The sequence below is a fragment of the Mastigoproctus giganteus genome, chromosome 4, assembly GCF_048544385.1.
Source record: "Mastigoproctus giganteus isolate SK-2022 chromosome 4, ASM4854438v1, whole genome shotgun sequence".
Taxonomy (NCBI): Eukaryota; Metazoa; Arthropoda; class Arachnida; order Uropygi; family Thelyphonidae; genus Mastigoproctus; species Mastigoproctus giganteus.
The window spans coordinates 145,230,943-145,251,816 of record NC_143578.1 but is presented as its reverse complement, the minus strand read 5'-3'; the positions used below and the strand labels follow the sequence as shown (position 1 = coordinate 145,251,816).

At 36.5% G+C, this 20,874-nt stretch overlaps 1 protein-coding gene across 1 annotated transcript in view; it reads left to right on the top strand.

The window, feature by feature from the left end:
* LOC150087112 (tetratricopeptide repeat protein 33-like) overlaps positions 1–20,874 on the top strand; it is a 94,320-nt gene that overhangs the window by 35,261 nt on the left and 38,185 nt on the right. The window contains exon 4 of the mRNA XM_090371815.1: positions 8,483–8,564. Within this exon, the coding sequence (XP_090227941.1) occupies positions 8,483–8,564 (82 nt within the window). The remainder of the gene's footprint in view (positions 1–8,482; positions 8,565–20,874) is intronic.

Here is a 20,874-nt window from a genome sequence, read left to right as displayed (position 1 = left end):
AGATATATCATTTTGCCTAGAAATCGTAGTGTCACTAAAGATAAGCATAGGAGCAGAAGAATCCTTTTTGCGAGATATAAGACAAGACTGAGTTTTAGAAGGGTTGAAATCAACTAAGTTGTCTTTGCCCCACTGGAGAATTACCTGAAGATTGGCATTTAGGGAATTGGAAGCAGATTTTCGAGAAGTTGAAGCTGATTGAGCAGGACAAGGTTTCTCAAAATGAAAAATGGAATGCAATGTGCTATCATCAGCAAAACTATGGATAGGATTTCCAGTCAATGGAAGAAGGTCATTAATATACAAGAGGAAAAGAGTGGGGGAAAGAACTGAACTTGGGGGACACCGGCATTAGTGGAGAAGTTAGAAGACAGAGAGCCATCTACCATCACCCTCAGTGAGCGATCAGAGAGAAAACTGGATAACCAATTACTAAAAACAGTTGGCAAACCATAAGATGGAAGCTTGTTTAGAAGACCTTTATGCCAAACACGATCAAAAGCCTTTGAGATGTCAAGAGCAACTACTTGTGTTTCACCGAACCTTTCCATTGAATTAGTCCATAAATGGGTAACATAAGCCAGAATATCACCAGTGGATCGACACTGACGGAATCCATACTGGCGATCGTTGATCAGACGGAAGGTTTCTAGGTAGTTTAAGAGTTGGCGGTTAATTGATTTCTCCATTACTTTAGAAAGAGTAGAGGTAATTGCAATGGGACGATAATTGGATGATAGGGATTTGTCCCCCTTTTTAGGGACTGGCTGGATATGAGCAAATTTCCAAGCAGAAGGAAAAACACATTTGGAATAAGAGAGTGAAAAAAGGCGGCAAAGAATAGGAGTAAGTTCAGGAGCACAGGTTTTGAGAACGAGTGGAGAAATACCATCAAGACCTGGAGCTTTCTTAGCATCAAGATTCATCAAAATCCTTCTGATATCCTTTTGACGGAAGACCACAGGAGACATTGAATGGAACGTGTTGGGAATGTTGGGAGGTGTTTTACCAAGATCATCAATACATGAGCTGGAAGAAAAATGGGATGCTAGCAGGTCAGCTTTATCCTTGGCTGAAGTGACAATAGAACCATCTGGTTTGGACAGAGGTAGGAGCAGAGATGGACAAAAGTTGCGGCCAATAGCTTTGGCAAGAGACCAGAATGCTCGGCTACCATTAGGGCAAGAAGCAAGTTTTCGACCCTTAGCCTGTTCAAACTCTAGTTTGGACTGATTAATTACTGCTTTACAATTGTTGCGAGCTTTGGTGTAGGCAGAAAATGAAACTGAAGAATTAGAAACAAGCCAATTACGATATGCAACATTCTTCTCTTGAAGAGCCTTAGCACATTTATTGGAAAACCAAGGTTTAGATAAAGGACGAGATTTTAAAGTGGAGTGTGGGATAAAAGATTCCATTCCTGCAAGAATAATTTCACTGACACGATCTGAGCAAACGTTGACATCAGAAGTTTTGAAACAGTAATCCAACCAAGGAAAAGAAGAAAAGAAGTCTCGCAGGTCATCCCATTTTGCATTCTTGTAATGCCAAACAACACGAGGTTGGGAATAGCCATGAGATAAAGGTTCCATTGGAGAAGAGACAATCACCAAGTTGTGATCTGAGGTGCCTAAAGGACCTCTCACTTCGACCGTGTACTTAGAAGGGTTGTTTGTGAGAAAAAGTTCAAGCGTATTGGCTGTATGATTAGGATTGTCTGATATTCTTGTAGGTAAATGAACAATCTGTGCAAGGTCATTAGTAATTGCAAAAGCCTCAGCATCTCGACCTGCTGGGTCGGTGTGACTAGAAAATGGAAGCCAGCTGGTGTTGTGAACATTAAAATCACCAAGGAAAATTACCTCACTGTTAGGAAAGTTGGACTGGAGAAAGTCAAGTTGCAAAGAGAGGAAGTCAAAGAGCTCCAAGTGATTAGTGGAGTTGGGAGAACGGTAGAGACAACAGATGAATTTGACACAATGAGGTAGAGAGATTTTAAGCCAGAGAAGATCAAAGAGAGGAGATTCCTAATTGCGAAGTCTCTTACAGGGAATATCAGAACGGACATATGCACATGTACCACCTTTGAGGCGAAAGGAATCATACAGCGAATAATTTGGGCATCTGAGATGAGCAGTAGTTGAATCAACCGATAACTGAGATTCTGTCAGAAAAAGTACATGGGGTTTTTGCTGTTACCTTCTGTATACCTTTCCCCACTATATTCCATAAACATTGATATATTATATATATATTTTTTTTCATTTCAATTTACTTGAGTTTCAAGAAATTTACTGTTTTACTCCAAAAGAAATCCAACTGCTCAGAAGGTCATTCGATTTTCTTTTTAATGTGAGGCGCATTATAGCCCGAGTTGCTAATGCACCAATAAAACCCAAACAACTAACTTTTTAATGTGAAACGTTTTCAATGTCTGGATAATTTTGGAAACCATTTTGGAAGCTGCTTTATAGAAATTGTTTTCAGTTTGTAATCCTGTGTTATTTATTTATTTATTTTTTTTTTTTTGTTGTGTGATTGTCTGTGTTGTTGGGTGCCAAGTCTGTGTATTTCTATTAAATTTTCGACTATTAACTCTTCCACTGCACTGGTGACAAATTCTGAGGAAGGATTGCAGAAATTGGTTAACAAGGTAAAGGAAAGCTGTAATAGGAAAAATATTGAGAAGTTGAAGGTTATAAGAGTAGGCAGAAAAAGATGTGAGTTAAATATTTAAACAGGAGGAGATAGGAATAGAACAGGTCAGCAAGTATTTGGGAAGCTTAATGGCAAAAGAAGTAAAGAGCAGCAGAGAAGAATTGCTTTAAAGAAAAGATTGGTACAATATCTGTTATGGAACAGGGACATGTATAATGGGCTTGCTTTGCTTTGTTTAGCCTATAAATATTAGATTTCCAACACCATTTAAATCAGTGGTGTCCAACCTACGGCCTGTGAACAATTTTTATATGGCCTGCGTGGGCATGAAAATGACTGCTTTGTTCGGATCAACGTATGTTTACGAGCAAATTTTTCCACGCATGAAATCATATAAATATTTAAAAGTAAACAGAATGTCAGATGAGCATCTTCATTCTGTATTGAGAATTGCAAATTTTCAAACAAATTTTGAACAGTTATCTAAAAATATCCAGCCTCAATCATCTCATTAAATGTTAATTGTTGTTCGGTAAATGTTGTTGTGTATTGTACTTAACTTTTTTTTTGAATATTTTCAATTTTAGTTGTATAATTATATTTATTTATGCACCTTAATATTGAAAATATTAAGTTATATAAAAAATTTCACGTTGTAAATTTTTTAAAGTGAGCATTTAAAAGCAGAAGTAAGGTATATTTTAAAAAAAAACAAAAGTAAATTATTTTTTTAAAAGACAAAATTAAGTTATATTTTTATAATTTTAATAAAATCTAAAAAGATAAATCACTGACATAGATTTGGTGCACATAAAAGTGTTAAGAATTTGCATTTTTTATTTATAGCCTAAAAAAATAAAAATGGTAACATGAAAATAGAAACTTTCCTTTTACATGTTACAAGACATGAAACATACTAATTTTTCTCGAATCACTCAGTGTGGCCTGTGAAACAAATCTAACTTTGAATATGGCCCGTACAGAAAAAGGTTGGACACCACTGATTTAAATGAACAGTTTTTCAGTTAATGAAACTCTTGGCATGGACTGGTTTTCTAAAAAAAGAAAAAAAAAGCTGGGAAAAAATACAAAAATAATCCACATTGCACCCCCCCACCCCACCAACTGAGTTTTCTAAAAGAATTTTTTTGAACTCAATAAACTGCTTGTTCTAATGTGGGGGGGGGGTTCCCAACTTACATGCAGGCCTTAAAGCTGATGCTTCTGTCAGATGTTGCATGACATATGCAAAGTAATACAAGAAAGTAGAACAAACAAATAAGGTTATATTTTGTAAATTTAAAAAAAAAAAAAAAAAATGGTCTTAAACAATATAATAATATGTTAATATTATTGTGTTGTTTGTTATTAATAAGTCTTTATAGAAACTTTTGTCCTATTTAAACTTGAGAGAATAAAAATGCAGTTTATTTCCTTTACTTCATTTGCAGTTAGTTTGTGTTCTGCATTAATAGCCTTTAAACGAGTTTATTCCGGTGTTTTCTTTTTCTGAAGAGTCTGCTCACAGATATTAACCATAGCATGAAAAGAAGAACAATTTTGTTTATCCTTGGTGCTTACAAAATAAAGTGTCTTACCTTAAGTTTCTTTGGGACCTATCACCAAAAACTTTTTTATACCTGAAACAAAACTTTATTGGCTTTTCTAACTTGAAATTAATTCATCCACTTTTGTTGTATCCAGTTAATTCACATGTGTTCCAATAATGGGTAAAATATAAAAAATTGCATTCTTTCAAATTTACTAAGAATGATTCTGTTGCATTATTAATTCAAAACTCAAAAATTAAATTCAACAGCACTAAGAGGCATTGTTCAAAAAAGAAAGCCATATTCTTTTCAGTATTAACAAAATGAACTAGAAATACATATTGAAACAGTCCCTAGAATTATCCGACATGGTAATTAATAAATACGTTTTTTTCCCCCCTTCAAAGTGCTCAAACTATGAAGTAGAAACTTCACAAAGCATTCACTTACTCCTGCATCTCTCAACTACAATGTGATGCAAATGGAACACTAAATATGCTGTGGAAAGCAGTGAGTAGTATGAAGTGAAAACAATATTGAAATTAGATATGTATGCTTAAATGTAAGTATTTTACCTTTAATATAAATTTAACAAATAGGAGTTCACTAGTGTTTGCATGCTATATAAACAGTCAGCACAATAGCAAACAACAGTTCAGAGATGGAAAAATATGTCTATTAATATTTCTTGCTTTTGCATAGTTCATTGGAAGACAAACATTACTAGTTTAAGTGTGACTGTTGATTCACAGTCTTAAAGGTCATACCTCAAGCACAGTCATTGATGCTGAGAATGGAAGGTATTAGAAGACTGGAAAGTTTTGGAATTTGAGTGTGGAGGAGGAAGGAAAAGATAAGATGGGTTGATAAAGAATTATTGGTAAATTGATTGATAAAGAAGTTTGGAGGCTTTGAGACAAATGGAACACTAAAATGGTGGGTGAGAAGAGATGTTTGGCTAAAATAATCAGAAGGCAAAAGAAAAATTGTATTGGACATGTGTTGCAAATGTATGTTCATCAATCTTTAATCCCTTGCCTGCAAGGCAACCGATTGGATGATGAAGGATGTGACGAGTGGAAGAAAAATTGATTGATGAAGGATGTGGATGGAAGAAAGTCGAGGGGAAGAGGCCCAGAGGTTTGAGTAAAACTATGATAGATGAATTGAGGGGGTGAATATAGAAAGATGAGGGAAAGGGCTGAGGATAGGAAGATATGGAGAAGTAGTTGTGTTTACATGTGGACCTGCTCTTGACTGAACACTGTAATGAATGAATTTTAATATTTGGTTGCACATTAGTCAGTTTCATGTGACACACAATTCAAAATCATAGCCAAACCCATAAAGAAACTAAATGCAGCCCTTAATAATCACTCAGTCCAATCCTTTACCATGTTCCAAATAAATTATTTAGTCTACAATGTATCTTGCAAGGATTGCAACTCTTCATACCGGGGATCAACTCGCTGTATACTCAATACGAGAATGAAGCAACATTCGACATCCGTCGTTGTGTCCCACTGCTCTGTTTCATAACTTGCATTCCATGGGATTAGTGAAGGCCACACCATTCTATTCAATGAAGCAAAAATACTTAGCATCCAACATGATTACACCAAATTATTATTTGCTGAGACTCTTGAAATTAAATTACATCAAAATTCATTCAATGTATTTTGCCCCTACCCCATCTCAGAGTCATGATCCTTCACATGCATGCACCAAGATAGCAACTAATCTCCATACTATAAATTCCATCACAACTCAGTTTCACTTTCCTGTGATCATGACCCTAGTTAAAAAGCTCCATATACTTCATGGAAGTAACAAAATTCTTTTAATTCCTTAATGTTTCAGAGTATTCCTAAAGTTTTTTATGTTTAACATTGTTTTTAAAGTGTTTGAAGAATGGATTCATTGCTTAAATTGGTTTCAAAGCATTTAAATTGTTTTTAAAATATGGACTTATTGTCTTCTCTCACTCAAAGATTTGGGTTCGTGATTCGAAGTATTTTGGGGTCGGGTTTGCGGTCCGCAGGCCTCACGGAATCGGAGGCCTGCGGACCGCAAAATTTTGTCTACAAGTGTGAGGAATTCATATAAATTATTTGCATAGTTAATTCAACAACGGAGAGTATCAGCACAGAAGCATCCTTCAAGACATCATAGAGCTAATTCCTCCTTTTCTTAACTAATTGATATGTAATGTAGAACATATTGAATTGCAGCTCTGACATCTATTAATTACATTAATCTTAAAAGTAAGGACAACAAAGAAAAATTCAACTGGTATGAACACTTACAAAAATTAAACTCACAGGTGTGGTGATGGTGCTAATGCAGGAAATCTGTAATCTGTGCATGACTATACATGTTCAAACTCATGGCATAAGAGTATAGTCTGCTAGTGAAAAATCAAGAAGCAGCATATTTCTCACAGATCAGACTACACACTTGAAGACTACAGAACTTGATCAGACTACAAACATGTGCATTGAGCAGTGACTACTCACACACAAAAACTTGATTCCAATACTAATAAAACTAATACTTGTCCATTTGGAGGTGGGAAGGCAGCCTCTTCAACATCACTTACCACTGTGCCCCAACAAAAATGGCTTTTTTCGGGTATTCACCACTCTGTATCCACTTCCACAAATTCATCCTTACCTTTTGTAACAACTTCAGCATATCGAAGCATCATTACAGCAATACCTGTGCCAATATCATCCTCTTCAGCTTCTTCCTTTTCATTGAGAAACACTTATATCTATGCTCCCACATACCACCTACATATTATCCATCACAACTTCTTCCTCAGCTGCAATTTATATAGTTTCCCTAAAATGTCAGCAGCTTTAGAAGGATTGAATTTTTCTGTTTTCTTCTTTTCTTTGTAGAATAACCTGGATAGCCATTTATGAAACTAGTGGTGATCAAGAGATTGTAGCTATTTGTACAAAGCAGTGTTTGTTGGAGTTTAGTGTATTGATCATCAAAACTATGAGTAGAATTTTAAAAATTAGAAGACAGACCATAAGATGGAAGCTTGCTTAGAAGGCTTTTTTCCCAAGGGATTTGCCCAAAGATGAGTAACAGAAGCCACGATATCTCCTGTGGATCAACATCAACAGATCCATATTGGTGATCATTAATGAAATATATTTCAAGATAATGTAAAGGTTGGAAATTAATGGATTTCTCCATTGCTATGGAAAAGTGTAGGTAAATTGCAAAAGGTTACATGTAGGTGACGGGACTACAGTCCTCTACCATTTACATTTTATTATTATACCAGTGTTTTGTTTGTTTAATAACTCAGATTTTATTAGTATGTTAGTAGTAATATGATTGTATTTTCTAATTTTTTATAATTATAGTTTTGAAAAAGTATAAATTTAAAAAGCCTCTTGTGAAACTTATATCTAGCTGTTTGCTATCTCTTTATTATGAGGTTGAAATTTTGCTTTTAATTTTTGATACCATTTAGTTATTCTCTAATCCTTTTAAGTAGATAATCTGGGTTCAATCTTCTAGTGCTGGTGTGGTATCTAAAGGATGCCACTTTTTAAATTTTTTTTAAGTTTGGAAATAAAATCATATCCTCTCATGTACCTTTTCCCACCAATATTCTCAAACTCGCTATTACAGTATTTTCTGTTTTCATTTCAATATACTATGAATTATGAAAAATTAATTTTTTGTCTGGCGTTTAACAGATTCTAGGCAAGAAAAAAGTGCCCAGCTTTCTTATAGGCAACTCCCATTTCCAATTGGCATCTCATCTGCAAATGCCATTTCCACATGGCAATACAAGATATTTTCTGAGTTGGCTATTCAGGGATTGTTAGCCCATCACTTCTAGGGGACATCCTACCTTTAAATTTTTTTAATGAGATTAGAGACTAGTTTAGTGGAACATAAACCAGAGGTTTTCCTTACCTTTCTTTTTTTCTGTAAGCTTCAAGAATATAATAACAGATGAAAAAGATAATGCATTCTTCGGTTGTTAGAAGTTAAATAATGGACATAGCATCACTTTCATTTGTGTCTTTATTTATAAGAACTCTTAAGTAAAATTTGCATTTCATCAGATATCAACCTAAAATTCATCGTGGGAAGTGTTGTTTATATTCACTGTGTGTGTGTGTGTGTGTGTGTGTGTGTGTGTGTGTGTGTGTGTGTGTGTGTGTGTGTGTGTGTGTGTGTGTGTGTGTGTGTGAAGAGAGTTGAGGGATAGATAAAATAGATAGAAATATTTTCTTCAACAGATTCTGGGAGGCTTTAAAGAAATGGGAACAAGCTATTCGTTTAACCCCAAATGATGAAACACTATATGAAATGAAAGCTCAGGTAGGATTTCATACTGATCATATAGTCGGCTATTCTGAATACAGTATAACCTTATTTATCTGACTGTTATGGGATTGATAACCGTTGGATAAGTGAAAGTGATAACTTGAAGAGTAAAATTTAAAGTTATTTCAGTTATAACAATGTCAAAAATTGAACAAGTACATAGTATTTTCAACAAATTTATTATAAGCCATATATTATATACACTGAGTGATCACTGAATTATGACCATCCCTATGAAAACTAAATGTGACCCATTGACCACATGAGGTACGAGAGTGTGCAGTTAGTCGACTATATAGCATAGATAATGTGTCTATGGTTCAGTAGGTAGTAGAATTCCGAGCGTGATGGGTAAAAGGAAGGATTTATTGGACTTTGATAAAGGACAGATTGTGGGAGCTCGATGAGCTGGTGCTTCGATTTCCCAAACGGCTGAACTGGTGGGATGTTCAAGAGCTGCCATTGTTAAAGTGTACCAGGACTGCTATCAAAAATGGTCAAACAACGACCCTGCAGCAAAACTGCAAAGGTCAACAAAAGGTTGATGTTAGAGGTGAGCGCCAGGTGTGATGACTCGTACAGGAAAACAGGCACAGCACTGTTGAAGAGTTGACTACCCAATACAACATGGACCAATCGGGAACAATAACTAGCATGACCATGCATCGCATGCTCGCACATATGGGCTATACCAACAGACGACCCCTACGGCATCCTCTCCTAACCAAGGTTCATCGGCGTAAAAGACTCGCCTGGTGCCAAGTTGGACGTTAGAAGACTGGAAGGAGGTGTGCTGGTTGGATGGGTCATGTCATTTACTCCACACCGTGGGTGGTCATGTACGGATTTGTTGTCAACAACATGAGGCTCTTCATCCATCATGCATGGTATCAAAAGTGGAGTCCGGTGGAGGCAGTTGTATGGTGTGGGGCATGTTTCACTGGCAGGCACTTGGATCCCTGGTGCATGTGTAACAGCGTATCAGTGGTCTCCGTTATCGTCAACTGCTTGCTGACTGTGTACACCCTGCTATGTTACACTTTTTCCCGAATGGCGATGGTGTCTTCCAAGATGACAGTGACCCGAGCTCTTGGGCACTTGATGTGCAGGAATGGCCTGAGGAACACAGTTCTGACTTACAGCATATCAGTTGGCCTCCGAACTCCCCCAATATAAATCTCATAGAGCACTTGAGCAACACTATGAAAAGGCATATCAGGCATCTGAATACATCAATCACCTCCATACCAACCGAGTGTCCACGCTTTAGACACGAACGTGATTTTTATTTTACCGCTTTTAGTTATCTGGCTGAGCCGTATACACTCAGTCAGATTTTATCCGACAATGACAATGTGTTTGCTGTTTTTAGCCTTTTAAAATCAGTAAACCTTTTTACTCATATTTAAAATTGAACTGTCATTCCTTTTTTCATGTACTTTTACACCTTTTATATCTCGCCTTGGTGGCCTAACTACTTAGGTAACTGAATGTTTTAACTTTTTATATATGACTGGTATTTGGCGCATTATAGCCTCGGTTGCTGATGCGCCAATAAAACCCAAATCAAATCAAATCAAAACCTCCATACCTGCATTGCTAGCTGCATTACACCACTTGGTTGGCCGACTGGGATAGCTAGGTGGGTAAAGTGCCTGCCTGGCAACCCAAAGGTCGCGGGTTTGAATCCCGCCTTGGGCTTGGATCAGAGTAAAATGCAAAAATTTGTGAGGTGCATTATGGCCACAGAAGCCAATGTGCAACTAACAAAAAAAAAAAAAAAAAACAGCTTGGTTGGCCATACTTCCCGAACATTTCTGACATCTTGTTGAATCAATGCCACGTCGGATAGCTGCTGTACTGAGGGCAAAAGGTAGGTTTGTTTGTTTGTTATTTGGTTTTTAGGAGCATTAGCAACTAAGGCCATATTGCTCCGGGAAATAGCGGTGGTCATTCCCTTTACCTTTCCACATCTTCCGTATTTGGTGGTGACGGGTCGAACCCCGGTCTAATCAAGAAGCGTGTGCTACGCACTACTGCTACTTCCCACCTGTTTACGGAGGTGCTAGAGGGCAAAAGGAGGACTTACGCAGTATTAGGTAGGTGGTCATAATTCAGTGATCACTCAGTGTGTATATATTTACAGAAAAAAAATATTTTATAGATGGACAAAAAACGGAACAAAATGATAATCTTTTTAACGCTATTTATTTTTTCTTTAAAAAAATATGAAATATTCATTTAACAAAGAATTATAGAATGTTCTGGAACTTTGTTTCGATTCAGTTTATAAGTTCAGCATGTATCTTGTAAATATTTTATTAAGTGATCAGCTATATCAAAAACTTCTGTGTAAGTTATGTTGGAGGAGCTAGCAAGGTCACACAGTTCTCCTTTTTCATATTTGATTAAATTAGAAATTGCTTCTTCATCACTATTTTTTTAATTTTCATTGTTTACGAGACAGTCTTTCACTTCAGTTTCATCTATACCTTCATGCCATTTTTTTTGCTGAAATGTATATTTAAAAATTGGCCTTTTGTGAGATCATGATCAGCTGTTAACTCAGAATCCAGTATTTAACAATTCTTTCAAAGGTGGCCACATTTTCTGCCAAGATTTTGAAAATTTAATGATTTGCTACTAGTCTTGATAATGAGTAAATGACTAGTTTAACATTTATTTATTTCAGATATACAGTAATATCCTGTGATTTTTCTAAACCATGAGTTATGAGATGAGCTTGAACCTGTATCTTATTTTAAAATTTTCTGAAATCACTTGATACAGTGGCTGAATAAGGACAGTCATATTCAAGCGGAAAAATAAATTTGAGATCACCATGGAGATTTAAAGGATCTTTCTCACAAAGCTGTTTTAATTGAAAATCCTGGCTGGAGCATTGTCAGTTAAAAGAAGAGGCTTTTTCAGGAAGGTTTTGGCTCTTAAGGAATTCCTTCACTTCAGGAAATTGGATATTCTCACCTATTTCAAGAATTGCCGCCTCCGTAGACAGGTGGGCAGGAGCAGCAGTGCGTAGCACACGCTTCTTGATTAGACCGGGGTTCGAGCCCGTGACCACCAAATACGGAGGATGCGGAAAGGTCAGGTAATGACCACCGCATATCCCCGGAGCAATATGGCCTTAGTTGCTAATGCTCCTAAAAACCAAATAACAACAACAACAACAACAACATTTCAAGAATTGGTCTTAAACCATTCTTGAAATAGGTGAGAATATCCAAGAGCTCTTTTGATGACAGTAGTACACTGGAAGTGAATTGATATCTCTAATATTCTTTTACTCTCCTGATTTTTCAGATTTTCCAGTAACCATTAATAGGAGCTTAAATGTTTCAGTAGTGTTATTTATAGCTAGAATAGTTAAGAATCCTTTGCTTTTTTTTTATATCCTGGAGCCATTGCTTCTGTTTTAGCTTCCAAGTTTTACCACTATTTTATAATAAAGCCAGTTTCATCACAATTCAAAATTTGATGAGGAGAGAAGTTGCCTTCCTTAACAATTTTTAAAACTTCTTCCATAATTTTAGGATCACAGGAGCACTTCCTGAAAGTTTTTCCATAATGATCATTTATTATTCAACACTATCCTTTTTCTTCCATCTATTCAGCCAGTTCTCACTGGCAGAAAGTGTTTTGTAAATCCTGGTTGAATTTAGAACCTTTGGCTTTTCAAATTGGTCCAGATATGGAGTGGCCTTTTCTATTTGAAGCTAAAACCATAACAAAAAGAACATTATCCACTTTTTTATTTTCTGAAAATTGCATTTTTCAATATGAACTTGAAGCTTCACTCAGAACACACCATTTGGAATGGTGTGCAACCATTCCAAAACTGAATCTCCCACTGTTACTCAGCTGACTCCTAAATCTAATAAAATTTTGGTCAGTGATTTACCTTTATTAAATCTCTTCAGTGCTTCCAACTTTGTTTCCAAAGGTACTGATTGTCTTTTCCTTTTTGGTTCACCATTGTGTTCACTTTTTAAATGTCAAAGGAAAACTGAATGAGTATTTTGTAAAAATATTAAGGGAAAGAGAGAAAATTGAATTGATTTTTTTTTTAAAATAATATAATTGTCCAATAAATTTCTAAGTTTATTAAAGCCAGTTAAACAAATTTGTTTAACTGGCTTTAATAAACAGTATCATTTACATAGAAATGTATTTCTGAAGGAAAACAGCATGATTCTGTAAAAGAAAAATCAACTTGTTTAAACATATTTCTTTTATAGCATCTCTCATGAGCTGGATCTAGAAAATAGCTCAATGATGCCCATTACCACCTACAGTCTGCCAAACCCCATGTACTTTTTCTGACAGAATCCCAGTTATCGGTTGGTTCAACCACTGCTCATCTCAGTTGTCCAAATTATTTGTTGTATGATTCCTTTCATTTCGAAGGTGATACTTGTGTATATATGTCCATTCTGATATACCCTGTCAGAGACTTAGTAATTTGGAATCTCTTCTTTTCGATCTTCTCTGACTTAAAATCTCTCTACCACATTCTGTCAAATTCATCTGTTGCCTCTATCATTCTCCCAACTCTATTAATCACTTGGAACTCTTTGACTTCCTCTCTTTGAAACTTGACTGTCTACAGTCCAACTTTCCTAACAAGTGAGGTGATTTTCCTTGGTGATTTTAATGCTCACAACTCCAGCTGGATTGCGTTTTCTAGCCATACGCACCCATCTGGTCGAGATGCTGAGGCTTTTGCAATTACTAATGACCTCGCACAGATTGTTAATTTTCCTACCATACAGCCAACATGCTTGATCTTTTTTCTCACAAACCCTTCTAAGCACATGGTCAAGGTAAGTGGTCATCTTGGCACCTCAGATCACAACTTGGTGATTGTCTTTTCTCCAGTGGAGCCTCTCTCTCATGGTCATTCCCAACCTCATGTTGTTTGGCATTACAAGAATGCAAAATGGGATAATCTGCAAGATTTCACTTCTTCTTTTCCTTGGTCGGATTACCATTTCAAAACTTCTGATGTCAGCGTTTGCTCAGACCATGTCAGTGAAATTATTCTTGCAGGGATGGAATCCTTTATTCCACAACCCCATCTTAAAATCTTGTCCTTTATCTAAACCTTGGTTTTCCAATAAATGTGCTAAGGCTGTACAATGTCGCTCATTGTAATTGGCTCATATTCAAATCTCCAGGATCATTTTCTGCCTACACCAAAGTTTGCAGTAATTATAAAGCAGTCATTAATCAATCCAAACTAGATTTTGATCGGGCTAAGAGTAGAAAACTTGCTTCTTGTCCAAATGGTAGCTGAGCATTCTGGTCTCTTGCCAAAACTATTGTCCACAACTTTTGTCCTAAACTAGATGGTTCTATTGCCACTTCGGCCAATGATAAAGCTGACCTGCTGGCATCCTGTTTTTCTTCCAACTGGTGTATTAATGATCTTGCTAAACCACTTCTCACCATTTCCAGTACACTCCATTAAATGCCTCCTGTGATCTTTCGTCAAAAGGATGGCAGAAGGATTTTGAACAATCTTGATGCTAAGAAAGCTCCCGGTCCTGATGGAATTTCTCCACTTGTTCTCAAAACCTGTGCTCCTGAACTTACTCCTTTTCTGTGTCGCCTTTTTTCGCTTTCTTTTTCCAAAGGTATTTTTCCCTCTGCTTGGAAATTTGCTCATATCCAGCCAGTTCCTAAAAAAGGTGACAAATCCCTTCCATTCGATTATTGTCCCATTGAAATCACCTCTACTCTTTCCAAAGTAATGGAGAAATAAATTAACTCCCAATTGCTAAACTATCTGGATTCTGTCAGCGTTGATCAACTGGTGATATTCTGGCTTATGTGATATTCTAAAACTCAGTCTTATCTTATATCTCGCAAAAAGGATTCTTCTGCTCTTCTGCTTATCTTTGGTGACACTCTGATTTCTAGTCTAGATCAAAAATCTCTATTGGGGATTACCCTGACTTCTAATCTCTCTTGGCACATTACAAATATTGCTTCCTCTGCATCTAAAAAACTGGGCTTTCTCTTTTGCTCTCAGCATTACTTTTCTTCCAAACAGCTGTTCACTCTACAAATTGCAAATCTGCCATACCATGGAATATTGTTCCTACATCTGGGACGGTGCCCCTAAAACCTCTCTCAGGCTTCTTGATTCCATTCAGAAGAGGGCAAGTAGATTAATTAATGATTCATCTCTAACAGAGTCTTTCCACTCTCTGTCTCATAGACATTCTGTTTCTACTGCATGCCTTTTCTATAGATACAGTGGGGGGCCCCAACATCCGATGGTAATTTGTTCCACAGAACCCATTGTATGTTGAAATTATTGTAATTTGAAACCAATAATACATTGATTTCCTGTAATTCATTCCCCAACAACACACAAACAGCTATTTCTTACATGTCATACTTCAGTTTTACATTAAAAATTAGTGTTATATAAAGATTATCCAAGAGGAGCTAGAAGAAAACCTGGAAGACAAAGGTGGAGATGGATAGATGAAATTCATGAGTTTTTGGGTAGTAAATGGATGGCCAGTGCTCAAAACAGAAGGAACTGGAAAGTTGCTGGAGAGGCCTTCATCCTGCAATGGATTGAAAATGGCTGATGATGATGAAAGATTATTTAATAAATAGTCATAAAACTTTTTAAAATAAAAAACAAACAAATTAGCATTTACTTGAAGTGCAGAGCAGATGAAATCAATCAGTGGCGGTGGGACTATCTCATCATCAGCCATTTTCAATCCACTGCGGGATGAAGGCCTCTCCAGCAAATTTCCAATTCCTTCTGTTTTGTGCAATGGCCATCCGTTTACTACCCACAAACTCATTAATTTCATCTTTCCATCTCTGCCGTTGTCTTCCAGGTTTTCTTCTAGCTCCTCTTGGGTACCATTCTGTTATTTTCTTAATCCATCTGTCATCATTTCTTCAAGCTATGAGTCCAGCCCAAGACCATTTTAGTTCTTTAGTTTTGATAAGAATGTCCTTTACTTGAGTTTGCTGCATAATCCACGTGTTACTCTTCTTATCTAACAGTCTGATTCCCAATATAATTCGTTCCATTCTTTACTGTGTAGTTCTTAGCTTCTCTTCCATTCTTTTGGTGAGTGCCCAAGTTTCACTTCCATAAGTCATGGTGGGGAGTATACATTGGTTCATTATTTTACATTTCATACAAATTGGGATATTGCTCCTCAGTATATGACTATATTTCCTGAATGCTATCCATCCAAAATTTATTCTTCTCTTGACTTCCAGCCATTTACCATTTTTACAGCTAATGACTTGTCCCAGATAAGTATATGACTCCACCTTTCAATTACTGCTCCTTCAATCATTATATCCCTTTCTGTGGCATACTTGTTCATCATTACTTTTGTTTTAGCCGTATTCCTCTTTAGTCCAAAATCTTTACTAACTGTGCATAACTGATTAAGATTTTCCTCTAATTTTTTTGGGATCATGCTTATGACCACAATGTCATCTGCAAATTGTAAATGGCCGGTGCATTATCCAGCAGGAGCAGTGCCTTCACAGGAAGCTTATTTTTTTTTAAGATAACTCTTCACTGAAGGACAGAAAACTTCAAGCTTTCATTCATTGAAGACATATCCTGTAACTCAGGCCTTCTTGTTACTGCGCCAAAACACTCTCAGCATGCCCTTGTCGACCTTTTGCTGCTTAAATACTCTGGGGGGTGTTAGACTGATACACAAGCAAAGCCTTCAGCTTAAAATCTCAAGAGGCATTGGCACCCAACAGGAGAGAGAGTGAGCCTATCTTTTTATGCCCAGGTAAACTAGCCTCATTCTTAGTGATGTACATTCTCCTGTGCATTCGCTTCCAGAAGAGGCTGGTTTTGTCAATGTTAAAAACCTGCTGGGGAAGATAACCCTCCTGATCAACAAACTCTTGGAATTCAATTTTAAAGGTCTCAGCTGCTTTTTTATCAGCACTGGATGCCTCCCCATGCCTTTCAGCACTTTGATATTTGCCCATTTTTTTGAAGCGCTCAAACCAGCCTCTGCTGGCTTTAGTCTTCAAAGTGCACAGCACTGTCACTTGTTGATGGAGCTTTACATTTCAAATTGTCATAGATCTGAAACAAGCTTACGAGTGACGTTCCGCGCTCCATGCGTCAAACAATGACATTGTTGAACAATAAAAAAGATGTTATTTGTTTGAGAACAATCGTACGAGTGTAATGTTCCACATGTATGAAAATTTTCACCAATGTATCATTCCAGCTATATCAGAAAGCCATCGGTACCTGCAAATATCATCGGTCCTTAAAATAAACGATCATATGGAAGGTATATTGGTTCCTGAGAATATCTGACATCGATGTCATCATAAGTCGAGGCCCCACTATACTTCCATGGACACTGTTCTTCTGAATTGGCTTCTATAATTCCCACCCTCTCTTCCAAATCAATCCGCACACGTGCCGCGACCAGTCAACATCCTTTTACTGTCTGACTTTTGCTGAGTTAAGACTCACAAAACCACCTTTTCTTCTTCCTCATTTATTCATTCAACTTCCGTTTTTTGGAACAACCTTCATAAGTGTTTCCTGAAAATTACAGCCTACAGAAGTTTGTCTAATGTCAACAAATATCTTCTTTCATCTTCTCAACTGCCAACCCAAGCACGGCACTAAGGTGTTTTGCTGAAAAATTCTCACAATTCCACATGTGTAAAGTTACTTTATAAGCCAGAACATGTTAGAATCACAGGGAAAATATTTAGATAGATTGCTGGAGGCAGAGGATTGTGATAAATAGTTACTCTTAAGATTAGGCTAATATGAGAAGTGGAGTTTCCCAACCGTCAGTACTGGATTTTTTTTTTTTTTTTTTTTTTTTTTTAGATTTTCTTAAATGATACTGACAGAGGATACCAGGTGTGATGTCAAAATTTGTAGATGTTCTGATCATTAGAGTAGTTAAATTATGAGCACCAAGTAGTGCTTCTTCGGGATGACTAGATAGACTTTTGGGATGGTCAGAAAATTGGTAGCTATGTTTTAATGCAGTAAAAGGTTAGACCTCACACTTGAGAGAGGGAAAGCAACCCAAAAATTACTTATATACTTGATGGGGTTGAATTAAAAATAATATTTGCGAGTTATGTTATGAAGTTTTCTTAGCAGCACAGGGTAAGGAAGGACTTTGGTGCCCAATCAGTGACTGTGTGTTGTAGAGACAGGGATTGCCCTATACAGTGAGTGATAATCTCACTGTATAGGGCAATTGTGAGACTGTGCTTGGAATACTATAGTCACGTATGGAAACAGCACCTAAAAACAGACATTGTGCTCTTTGGAAGGAATTTGTAAAAGACTCTGAGAAGAGAAAGTAAACGAGATGAGGGTGATTGTTATAAATGATTCCAGAACTAGGAACTACAAATTAAACTTATAGGGGAAAAGGTCCTGTGGTGAGTGGTACAAGTTCTTCCACTATATCAAAGCTTCTGCACACCAAGTTTCTGCAGTTACCAATTACTGTCAGTAACCCTGATTTACATTTAATTAATTCTGGATGCCCATCTAGACAACTTGTTTGCTTTACATGCCTTTAAGATTTTAGCTAAATTAAAAAAATCTAAAAGTTATATTAAAAAAAACACACTTAAAGTATGATTTTTTTTTTTTTAATATAACTTTTAGATTTTTTTAAATTTAGCTAAAATTGAATTTATTTTAGCACAAATGTGGAAAAAAAGGAAATTATTTATTTTTCACTAAGATAGCATGTGGATAATTATGAGAAGAAAGAAGAACGCAAGTAGGAAACAATAGAAAATGGCAATAGAATGGTAGAAAAATAGAGGTAGGGATAATTGAAAAAATAGTATCCCTGGTATCTTCCTTCCTTCCATTTTTTTTTTTTTTTTTTTTTTACTTATTCATTTATTTTTTTTTTTGGTTGTATAGATATTTTTATATATGAGGGGTATCAAAATGTTTTCCCCCTGACCATGTTCTACAAGTCCTAGGAAGTTGAGATTTGGAATATATATTATTCCTTTTCATCATCATCATCAGCCATTTTCAATCCGCTGCAGGATGAAGGCCTCTCCAGCAACTTTCCAGTTCCTTCTGTTTTGAGCACTGGCCATCCATTTACTACCCAAAAACTCATGAATTTCATCTGTCCATCTCTGCCTTTGTCTTCCAGGTTTTCTTCTAGCTCCTCTTGGGTACCATTCTGTTATTTTCTTAGTCCATCTGTCATCATGTCTTCGAGCTATGTGTCCTGCCCAAGACCATTTTAGTTCTTTAGTTTTGATAAGAATGTCCTTTACTTGAGTTTGCTGCCTAATCCATGTGTTTCTCTTCTTATCTAACAGTCTGATTCCCAATATAGTTCGTTCCATTCTTCGCTGTGTAGTTCTCAGTTTCTCTTCCATTCTTTTGGTGAATGCCCAAGTTTCACTTCCATAAGTCATGGTGGGGAGTATACATTGATTCATTATTTTACGTTTCAGACAAACTGGGATATTGCTCTTCAGTATGTGACTATATTTCCTGAATGCTATCCATCCAAAATTTATTCTTCTCTTGACTTCCAGCCATTTATCATTATTACAGCTAATAACTTGTCCCAGATAAGTATATGACTCCACCTTTTCAATTACTGCTCCTTCAATCATTATTTCCCTTTCCGTGGCATACTTGTTCATCATTACTTTTGTTTTAGCCATATTCATCTTTAGTCCAAAATCCTTACTAACTGTGCATAACTGATTAAGATTTTCCTCTAATTCTTTGGGATCGTGGCTTATGACCACAATGTCATCTGCAAATCGTAAATGGTTTAGGTACTCTCTGTTCACATTGACTCCTTTCTGCGACCAGTCTAATCTTCTGAAAGCTTCCTAAACAGCTTCGGAGATATTGTGTCTCCTTGTCGAACTCCTTTCTCAATTTTAAATTTGCTACTGTCTTTGTCTAGTCTAATAAAGGAGGTAGCACTCTCATATATTTTCTTCAAAATCATAATATATGGGGTATCTATGCCTTGTCTTTCTAGTGCCCGAAACATTGCCTTATGCTGTATGGAGTCAAATGCCTTTTCATAATCCACAAATGCCAGGCATAATGGTGTTTTATATTCATTTGCTTTCTCCATTAGCTGTGATATTACGTGAAGATGATCCATAGTTGAGAATCCTGTCCTAAAGCCAGCTTGCTCTTTCGGTTGATTCTCATCAAGTATTCTTTCTAATATGTTAGTAATGACCCTTGTGAACAACTTGTAGATGTGGGATAACAAGCTAATTGGTCTATAATTTCCAATTTCTGATTTATCTCCTTTCTTATGCAGCAAAACTATGATTGCATTATTCCACTGCTTAGGCGTCACACCTTTTCTATTGCACTTTGTGAAGAGCCTTGCCAGTTTTTGTGTTATGTCTCTTCCTCCCAATTTTAACAACTCTACAGTAACTTCATCTTCCCCCGGGGCTTTCCGATTCTTCATTTTCTTCAATGCATGTTCTACCTCATCAGGAAGAATATCGGGTATGTTGTGTGTGTTGCTACTTTGCAATCCATCTTCTCCACTGCTGGTATCATTCCCTCGCTCCTTGTATAATTCTCTATAGTAGTCTTCTGCTATTTGAATTATGCCTTCCCTGCTGTTTATAAGCACACCATCGCTATTCTTCAGTTTCAGTATCATTTGTCTTTCTGTATTACTGCTCATGGCTGCTGATTTAAATCCTTTGTTTTCCCTTAATGCTTGTTCTATTTTTCTTGTGTTAAATCTTCTTATGTCCTCTCTGAGTCTCTTTCTAATGGCTTTGCATAACTCAATTTTCTCCCTGTCAGTGTTTTTCTTGCTCTTCATTTGTCGTCTTCGGTTCATCATGACAAGTGTTTCTCGACTAATTTTTTCTTCTTTGGTTTTCTGTTTCCCTATAGGTTTCTTGGGCTTTATCACTTTCAGAAAGTTGTAATATTCCTCGTCGATATCTTGGTCCTGAGCAGTCTGCAGAAGCTCAAACTTGTTCTTAAGTTCCAGTACATACTGCTTTTTCTCCTCCTCTGTTATCTCAAAGACCTTTGTATTATTTACTCGAGTCAGTTTTTTCCTTTCCTACATCTATATCAAGTGTACATATTCCTTTTCTATGTAGTTACTACTCAAAGTGATAAATTTCTCACATTGTTTGTGGCACTTCTTATGCTATTTTTGTAGAAAGTCTCATTTTACTCTTGAAACCATTCTTTTGTGGTAGAAATTATATTATCTGCATTGCCAAAAAATGCTTTCCA